Source organism: Chelonia mydas, chromosome 6, assembly GCF_015237465.2.
Source record: "Chelonia mydas isolate rCheMyd1 chromosome 6, rCheMyd1.pri.v2, whole genome shotgun sequence".
Lineage (NCBI taxonomy): Eukaryota > Metazoa > Chordata > Testudines > Cheloniidae > Chelonia > Chelonia mydas.
Genome location: NC_051246.2, coordinates 14,904,723 through 14,914,356, shown reverse-complemented (window position 1 = coordinate 14,914,356; position 9,634 = coordinate 14,904,723). Strand labels below are relative to the sequence as shown.

General features: G+C 59.6%; 1 protein-coding gene across 1 annotated transcript; it reads left to right on the top strand.

Annotated features, from left to right (window-relative positions):
• The first annotated feature begins 361 nt into the window (after nucleotides 1-361).
• Nucleotides 362-6,502, top strand: GPX2 (glutathione peroxidase 2). The gene is made up of 3 exons (XM_007068441.4): nucleotides 362-1,105; nucleotides 3,583-4,468; nucleotides 5,942-6,502. The coding sequence occupies exons 2-3, from the start codon at nucleotides 4,247-4,249 to the stop codon at nucleotides 6,290-6,292; spliced, it is 573 nt and encodes a 190-aa protein (XP_007068503.3). The 5' UTR covers nucleotides 362-1,105; nucleotides 3,583-4,246; the 3' UTR covers nucleotides 6,293-6,502.
• The last annotated feature ends 3,132 nt before the right edge of the window (nucleotides 6,503-9,634 follow it).

Genomic DNA, 9,634 nt, shown 5'->3' with positions numbered 1-9,634 from the left:
GGGGTGAGCTTCACCCACCCAGCGCCATGAGGACTGTGAATGTCTCTCCCATTCACTGGTTAGCTGCTCAGGGTGTGGCTGAGCTCTCCCCTGACATCCAGCAACCCCGGGGGGATTTGCATAGACACGCCCACTCTGCCTCGGCAGTCAGCGGGCAGAGCTGCATTAGGAAGTGATCGGTGTTGGCTGGTTTGGGGTTATAAATCACTTTACTGAGCCCAGGGGTAACAAAATGTGGTTGATTAGTGTATGAGGAAAGGACAGCAGAACTGTGCCTAGCATTGCCTGGGAGGTCACCCTAAGCTGAATCTCTCATGCAAAGCCAGCAGTAGGGATGCCAAGTGCCACTGAAGATGAGTGTGTGGGCTGTTGGGTTTCTACTTGGGTGTTTGTCTTCTGGTTTGAGCTTCAGGGTGCATCTACAGGGCTGGTAAATACCTGGGGCTGGCCTGTGACAGCTGGTTCAGCCTAAAGGGCTGTTTAATTGAAGTGTAGAGCTGATGGCCAGAGATCTTGCTGCTTCGTGAGGTCCCAGAGCCCGGGACCCACCCCAATGCTACACTGTATGCCCTGAGCCTGAGTCAACTGGCACAAACCAGCCCCAGAGGTTCCACTGTCGTGTAGACGTAGGCTGAGCTGCAATTTGACCCTCCCCTTTCTTAAAGCTTAAAGACCAAGCTGATTGGACTCAAGTGAGAGTCCTTGGTTCTGTGCAGTGATGGGTAGAGCTGAGATCCCTGATGAGTAAGTGCAGGGGCTCTGGCTGAGTCATGGTGAGGGGGTAGCGTTGTAGTGAAAGGCGACGAAAGGGCAGCCCCGCAGAGACTCCTTGCTAGCCAGCGAGAGCTGAAATCACGAAGAGCTGGGGGGTCTCAGAAACACGGCACTGTGGAAGTAGCAGTGAGCAGCAAGTGCCAACAGGGCAGAGCTGCCCGCGGCAGAGATTGCAGCGGCAGTGAGCCAGTTGCAGAGGGGGCGGTAGCAGGGTGGGGGGTGTTGCTCGGGGTGCACGGGATGCCGCAGAGTTAGAAGGGAGCAGCCTGTTAAAGGGATTTTTGTTTGGACTTTCACACCAGGAGGTGGGAAACTGAGGCAAAGGCCCGTGGTAAGTTTTCCCGGATCAGGGGGTGAGGTTGGAGCCGGTTCTGTTTTGTATTGTGAAGAGGAACCCCTAGATACTGACCCTGTCCTGTTGCTGCTGACACCACCTGGCCGAAGGGTTATATGCCCTCCCCAGTCAGCTGAGCGTGGCCCTGTTCCAGCCCCACGGGGAGAGCCCCGAGAAAGCCTGCTCACGTTTTGATCAGCGGCATTGGCTAATGTGAGCTGGCTCAGTGTGTGGGTGGCTCTGGGAAGGGCCCTCAGCTCTTTCTCCCCCACATCTGAGCCCTGAAGCTAGAAGAGGTCAGATGTGTGGAGACTTGATAAGGGGCTGAGGAGAGGGGCAGGGAGAGGAGAGTGCCAGGGGGCCATGCCCAGCTCCCATGCTGTCTAGTCTAGTCTAATCTCTGCCTTCTGCCATGAGGCTGTGCCCCTCACTGTGGCATCTGCGCACTGCTGGGCCAGGGGCAGCAAGAGGGCTGCGGGAAGCCCACAGTAGATGGGCTGCGTGCCCAGTAATGGCACCACTCAGGGCCCCCCACTGGGATGGTCAGGCTCGCTGCGACTGTGCTGCACGGCGGGAGGAGTCCAGAAGAAGCTAGGCGGCGGTGGGGGGGGGGCAGGGGGGCCTGTTATAAACAATTACATCCTGCCCCATTTACCATCAATACCCCCACTACTGTTCCAGGAGCACGTAGACACTGGACTGGGGCCGAGCACAGACACCCAGTGAGAGACCGGCCCTGCCCCTCAGAGCTCACAGCCTCCGTAGACGGTGGGTGGGAGGGGAAATGGAGGCACGGAGGTGGCAGGACCGAGGTGTCTCGAGTTGCAGGGCCCTGCCTTGCCCTGCCCCCACCAATTCCCTACCCAGCTATTTCTTACGGGTGCTGTCTGTGGCGAAGGGATCCACTGTGGGAAGGAGCCTGCCCAGGTGCCTCGGAGAGCCGCCAAGGGCCGGGGCTGGGTCTGCCGGGGGCTGCTCCCTGCCCTCTGAGGCGCCCGCCCGCCTGAGAACCTGCTGTGGGTGCCGCGCCCAGCCAGCCTGGGCGGATGGATACACACACACACCAGTGGGGCTCTGACAAGGATGGGGCCACCCCCGAGAGGATTGAGCTTCCATTTACCACTAGGAGGCAGCGTAGTGAGTAGCTAGAACACTGGACTGGGCCTCAGGAGCCCTGGGTTCAAGCCCCAGCTCTGTCACTGGCCTTCTGGGTAAGGCCCTGCCTCGTGCCTTAGTTTCCCCATGGGGGTAATGATACTGCCCTGCTTTGAGAGCGACAGATGCAAAGCATTATACGTGCTCATTTGATTTGCTCACTGCTACAGACCAAGAACATACAGTCTGGTTTCCCCGGTGGGCTCCTCGGGTCTCTGCCTCGCCCAGCGAGAGTGCGCATATCTCAAGGCAAAGCATGCATTTGCACGCACACTTCCTTTCTTCCCTGTGTCCATTGGAATCAAATCGGCATGGGTGAAATTTCAAGCCAACCCTTCTCCCCTGTCTGAGTGGAGGGCGCCCCCCCCCGCCCCCTTCTCACCTGCTGGACTTTGGGCAGCTCACTGCAAAGACACCAGCTGAGTTTCCAGTGTGCAGCCCATGCAGCAGCCCCCGTCTGTTATTTAAGGCCCTCTGAATACCTCATCCAGATGCAAGCCCGGCACAAGCCCCATCTATCCACTGCCTTGCCAGGCCCTCATCCACAGAGTATCTGAGTGCGTCACCCTCAGTCACAGAATTACCCCTGCGCCCCCTGGGAGGTGGGGAAGGAGCAGCCCCATTTCATGAGAGAGGCACCGGGTGGATTAAGTGACTTAGTCAAGGTCACCCAGTAGGTCAGTGGCGCAGTCGGGACTAGAACCTTCCCGAGGCCTTTGCAGGTCACCCCTTCCCACCCTGGCCTGGTCTGGCCTGAGAGCAGGAAAGTGCAAAGCCAACTCAAGGTGCCGTTTCTCTTTCCCTTGCCCATGACTGTTAGCGTTGGGCTGGCAGTGAACTAGCGAGCCAGGGCAGGTCTGTAGAGAAAACGCCATGGGCAGCGGAGCTTAGCTTTGTGCCCTCAATTGGGCGTTACCAGCAAAGCCAAGCCCTGGGAAGGGGGAAATTTGACCCGGTGCCAGTGGTGGGGGAGATTCCTGGATTCCCCAGTGGTGTTGTGCAGAGCAGCCGAACCTTCGCCTCCTAAGGCAGCAGCGGGGCCAGACAGGGAACCTGAGGCCCAGCCCCCATTCTGACGACTTTTAAAAGCATTTTAAAAAGTTTGTTTATATATTTTTATATTACAAGAGGGTTTAATGATTTTGTTATACTATAAAATGAAATGAAAAATCACAGTACACCAAATTTTGAAGCAAAGTCATTTCAAAATGAAAAAGTGAAAGGTTCCGTTCTGAGAAAGTCAAAATGCTCTGTCAATTCTGTTCTAAACACAATGGCACTGAACTCGGCGTTACCGCAGAATGTTTTCATTTTGTCAGATTCGCTTTGTCTGATGGAAAACCTTGGTCAGCAAATTTTCCACGGACCCAGATAGAAGAAGGAAAAAGGAAAGGAAACCAAAATGTTGTCTTGTTATGTTTTAAATCTCATGAAGTTTTAAACAAATTCCTGATTTTTGAACACTTGTGGCGGGGGCTGCTGACGTAGGCCTGTCTCTCGCTGTGCATCTGTGCAGTGCCCAGCTCAATGGGGCCCTGATCTCAGCTGGGGCAGGGCCTGTCTCTCGCTGTGTATCTGCAGCGCCTGGCACAACAGGGCCCTGATCTGAGGATGTCTAGGGGCCAGTGGAAGGCACATACTACCAGTCACTGTCTGATTCTTCCCTCTCAGCTGCATGCCCCCAGGGCAATGTCTTTGCTAGAGGAGCTGACCGACTTGAATTACTGAGAGCTAGCAGGAGTATCAGGTTGGCCTGAATTTCCTTCCTGCGCGAGCCGGCTTTGCAACAAGACCTGTGCAGGCCTGACCTGCTGCTTTGTTCTGCGGCTGCAAAGAGCTGGCTCACTAACAGGTGAGCGCTCTGATTTCCTTTGAAGCGTGCCAGGAATGGAGAGACCTTTGGAGCGGCTGATCACGTGGTGTGTGGGGTGAGCCTTAAGCCAACACCTGCCAGCGGGCAAGGCTCACTGTGCAGCTGCAGCCATGGCTCACATCGCCAAGTCCTTCTACGACCTCAGCGCCACCAACATCCACGGGGAGAAAGTGGATTTCAACAATTTCCGGGGCCGGGTGGTTTTGATTGAGAACGTGGCATCCCTCTGAGGCACGACGGTGCGGGATTACACCCAGCTGAACCAGCTGCAGGCCCGGTACCCGCAGCGGCTGGTCGTGCTGGGCTTCCCTTGCAACCAGTTTGGCTACCAGGTATGCGGCACCTGCACACACAACACCCGCCCACACCCATGTCCTCTGCCTCACCAAAGAGCCCTGGAGGTTGCAGGCCCTGCAGGATCATCCTACTCCAGCGTGCTGAGAATGCAGCGGGTGCTGGCTCAGTGCTTGGAGAGCTCCCGCCAGCCAGGGGCTGGGAACAAGAGACGTGTGTGGCCCCAGCTCCTCCTATGGTGTCTCACCTGAGCATGTGGCCGCTGGGGTAGGAATTGCGTGGGGGGGGCACAGCCTCTCTGGGATGGCCATGCAGCAGCACGGCGACATGGGAACGGTGCCCCCAGTTCAGCCCAGAGATCAGTTTCAGAGCCAGGCAGTGACCCAAGGGATCGGCTGCCCCATGCCCTGTCCCTTATACCAGTGACACTCTGCCTTGCACCAGGGTGTGGGGCAGGGGCACCCCGCCCTTTGATTTTGCTGCCAGTGCCCTCCGGCATGGCACAGGCGGGTATGATTTAACTAGCTGATGCTGGCCTCAGCTGCACCTGTAAGACCCAATGGCCCAGGTGGGTCTGTGCTGAATGGAGTGTGTGTTTTGCATGCTCCTGCCTGAAGCTGGGCTCCCTGCTACCAGCCGGCCTCCTGCTGTCCTGGCAAGGTGCCCTCCTGCCCACGTAAAGCCTCCTTGACGACCCCTTAGTGGCAGTCTGAGCACTGCTCAGAGGGGGGCATTGGAGCAGCTCCACCCTAGAGGTGGCGGAGATGGGCCCCAGCGTGCGAATATCTCACCTGGCTGCAGCCTGGTGGGCAGGGCCCGGACTGCCCCAACCAGACCAGCATGAGAGCAGCTAGAGACAGAGCAGGGTGGCTGGGTCCCTTCCAGGGGCCAGGGCAGGGTTCTTGCCTGGAGAACCTTCTTTGCTGCTGGGACCATACAATCCAGCTGCTGGTCAGGATGTTTCCCCTGCTCCCACATGGCGGCCCAGTGGGGAGGTCAATGAACAGGGACACAGGACACCTGCGTTCTCTTCCCAGCCCTTCCACAGCTTTACTGGGTGACCTTCGGCAAGTCACTTCCCTGCCCCGTGCCTCAATTTCCCCTTTGCCTGTCTTGTCTATTCAGACTGTGGGCTCCCTGGGGCAGGGACTATCTCTTGCTCCGGGTCTGTGCAGCACCTGGCACAATGGGGGGGGGGGGAGGGGAAGTGATCTCCGCCAGGGTCTAAGCAGTGCCAGGACAATGCCCCCACCCTGATCTCAGCTGGGGTCTATGCAGCTCGGGACACAACGGGCAGCAGGGCGGGGAGCTCGGTCACACCCTGCATTCCTCACAGTGTGCTTGTGGGAAGGCAAATAATGACTGAGTGGCAGAACAGGCCGGGCCAGCGCGGTGGGAGCTGGGACCATCCATGAGTCACTAAGGAGCAGCGGGAGGCGACGGGACAGGGCTGGGCTCCAGTCCATCCCTTGACTCCGTCGGCCTGACACGCCCTGTCCTCTCCCTGGCAGGAGAACTGCACCAACGAGGAGATCCTCAACTGCCTGAAATACGTGCGCCCTGGGGCTGGCTTCGAGCCCAACTTCACCCTCTTCCAGAAATGCCAGGTGAATGGGCAGGACGTGCACCCCGTCTTCGCCTACCTGAAGGCCCACCTGCCCACCCCGACCGACGAGCCCTCCGCCTTCATGGGCGACCCCAAGTTCGTCGTGTGGAGCCCGCTGCGCCGCAACGACCTCTCCTGGAACTTCGAGAAGTTCCTGGTGGGGCCCGAGGGGGAGCCCTTCAAACGCTACAGCCCCAAGTTCCAGACCATTGCCATCGAGCCCGACATCCAGCGCCTCCTCAAGCTAGCCAAATAGGGGGGCAGTAATGGGAGTCCAGCGGCAGCGCCCCCTGCTGGAGGGGCGCGGTGCCACTCCCTAAGTCTCAGCCCGCTGCAGCCGGCATCAGCGCTTTACCGGGTGACGGCCCCCTTCTAAACCACATGGGGAGGGGGCCCGAAGGGGGTAAAGGCACTGAACGCTCGGCCCGCGGCACTGGGCACCATCCAATAAACAAGCCTGAAGGGAGCTGGGTCTCTGCGTATTTTCTACCCCTGCTCCCTGTTGCAAAGCCTGGCACAAGAACAACAGTGTCAACTGCCTCCCCCTGGCCCGAGCAGGGAGGCCCAGCCTTCCCAGGTGACACACGGAGACAGCAAGGGGTCTTGTCCCAGCCTCTGCCGTGTTGGCTGAGGGACCTGAGCCCTCGCTGCTGTGGAGGTAGCGGATGTGTGTGTGTGTGTGGGGGGGGACACTGAGCGCCCATGGGGGCTGTGCTGGAGGGAGCCCGGCACAGAGTGGTGGGTGCCCAGGGCAGTGAGCTGGGCACAGGACTGCCCGTCACCGAGGCTGGCAGGGAGTGAGTGTCAATATTCCTCCTGCCTAAAAGGGCCTCCCCCATTAAAATGGCTGAGAGGGCCCGTGCCCCTCGTGGCAAAGCAGGTTCACAGCTCTTTGTGAGCAGGGGCCCAGAGACGGCAAAGACCTCAGGGTGCTGCGCAACCTACCCCTCTGCAATGGGGGCCATGCCCCGTAGCAACCCGCCCCTCTGCCATGCCCCGGGAGCAGCCCAGCTGGGGCCATGCCCCATGATAACCTGCCCCTCTGCCATGCCCTGGGGGCCGTGTCCCGTGGCAAACCCAGCTCCTGTGTGCTGCCCTGGGAGCAGCCCCAACTGCAGGGGATGGTGGGGGGTCCCCAACAGCAAACCCAGCCCCTCTGCAAAGCATCAGGCCGGGCGGAGGCGCTGTGCCCCTCTCCAGGAAGCCCCCTGACAAGTGGCTTGGGAGGTGGGGGGATCTGCCCTGCTGCCTCCTACTGCTTCCTGACCCCCATGGAAAGCACTGCTGCAATGACCTCTGTGGGGGGAAGTCTGTCTGCCTTCTCCCCTCACCCCCACTGGAAGGGACCAGGAAGTTACCTCCTCCCATGGGCTCTTCATTCCTCTACCAGTCTCGACAGCTGAGGACCTGCCTTCCAGGAGCATGAGGAGCAGCTGCTTTCCAGGCCACAAGCCCTCACAGGGGGGCATCAGTCCTGGAGCTACCCTGTCACCCATGGGGCCTATTTGGCCTTCTCAGGGATGGGGGGAACTGCCCGTGTCCAAATGAGCCTATTGCCAGGCCCCCTTCACCCGCCCCAGCCCAGGGATTCGTTTCTTGCTCCACTTCCCAGGTCAATGCAGAATTACAGCCCCAGCCCTGCTGTGTGTGCAGAGCCTCAAAAACACGCCCCGAGTGGGATTGATGCTGCCTGAGGCTGCAGGGAGCCTGAGCCCATTGCTGGGAGGGAGCTGCCCCAGGTGTGACCACACAGCGACGCCACAGAGAGCCTGAGGGGCAGATTCCCTGCCCAATTCAGGGGCCTGGGTGGCTCCTGGCACCAGCTAAGGCAACTCAACTTGTGTCCCTGCTGCCGTGGCCCCATGGTGCTTTGCGGGGGGTAAATCTGCCCTAGCCACACCCCCGCCCCGCCCTGCCTCCAGCCACAGCCCACAGCAGCCAAGGTGGCTCCATGCCTAGGGTGGGAGTCATGAGAGCATCTCGCTGGGAGCTGTGGCATGGTCTAGTGGCTAGAGAACTGGGATAGCATTCAGGAGACCTGGGTTCTACCCCCAGCTCTGCTGCTGAGTGACAGCCCTGCTCAGTGCTTCAGTTTCCCCCCCCCTTTTCCTTCAGCGTGAGCCCTTTGGGGAAAACTGCACCTCCCACTGTGTACGTGCAGCACCTAGCACAACAGGGGCCTCTGGGTGCTATTATAATAGCGACACCCCTAGGGGCAAGTCTGGCCGGGGCCCAGCTCCTGTTTCAGGAAAGGAGCTTGCAGCGGGGCAGTGAATTGTGCAGGTGGGCTCAGCAGCTGCAAGTCTGCCTTCCCCCTGTCAGGGGGCACTAGCTGAGGGGAAGGCAGGCTTGTAGCTGCTGAGCCCACCTGCTCCCATGGGAAGAGGCTCTGTCCTGCAGGCAGAGGGGGCTGCTCTTCCTGCTGGCAGAAATCGGGGCTGCTGGGCAGCTCCCCAGATCAGCAACTGAGATTTTCCCAACGAGGTCAGGGGTTTTAACGACTTGCCTCCCATCACAGTGCTCCCAGGCAGCACGGCCTAGTGGTGAGAGCACCAGGCTGCAGCAGACCTGGGGTCAGTCACATTAAAGGTCAGACCTCACCTCCCCCCAATCTGTCCCCCTGTGTAATAGAGACCCAAGCTCCCTGCAGCCAGCCCAGCCCAGCCAGAGTCCATTGCTCAGACAGGCAACGCAGGCTGGCTTTACGGATGCCAAGAGCCAGAGAACTAGTTGCTCCAATAGTCAATTCCCCTTCCTCTTAAAATTCTGCCCTTTTTTCTAGTCTGAATGTCTGGCATCAGCTCCCGGCCCCTGGATCTTGCGCTGACAGTGTCTGGTAGGCGACAGAGGCCTCCAGCAGAAATCTCCCCCCCAGGTAGCCACCTGGAGAAACTAGGCCACCCAAGCTCCTTCAGTCACTCGCAGTCAGGCAGGGCTGCAGCCCTCAGAGCCTCCTTGGTCTCTCTTCTGACCCCTCTCCAGGCGATCCCTGGCGCTGCTCCTGGGTGACCTTTGACAAGTCACTTTCCTGCTTGTCACCTCAGCTGCCCCAGGGGTGTGTGTGTGTGTGTGTGATGCTTCTTGAGACTCCTCCGTACAGAGCCTGGAGGAAGAGCCCCAGCAAGGCGCTCCGTATTAAAGCCAAGCGAAAGCACCCAGTTGCACTGGCAGAGCGCATGCAGGGCCCTCCCGTGGGGCAGCACAGAAATGCCCGGCCTTGGCCGCCCCTCAGGGTGCGGGGCCAGAGGTGACTGCACTGCCGTGCCTTCACTTCCTCTGCAGGGCAGGGAGCCACAGCGGCAGGGAGCCAGCTGGGTCTAATCCACGTGGCTTCCCTTGGTGACACATCACCCACTTCACTGCCCCCCCCGGCTGGATCAGGTATGGGCACTTCCCTCAGCACAGCCCCTTTTCCTCTGCCAGGGGGCACAGGCAACAGCCCAGCAAGCCCTGCGCCATCCTGTCATGAACAACTGCCCCGTGCAAACCCTCCCAGGAATTCCACTCAGTCTAGGAGCAAACTCTGGGGCTTCGTGGGAAGCGATCCGGATTCTGCAGCAGGGCCCAGCGCCGTTCACACCAGGCCGCTGGTCTCCCA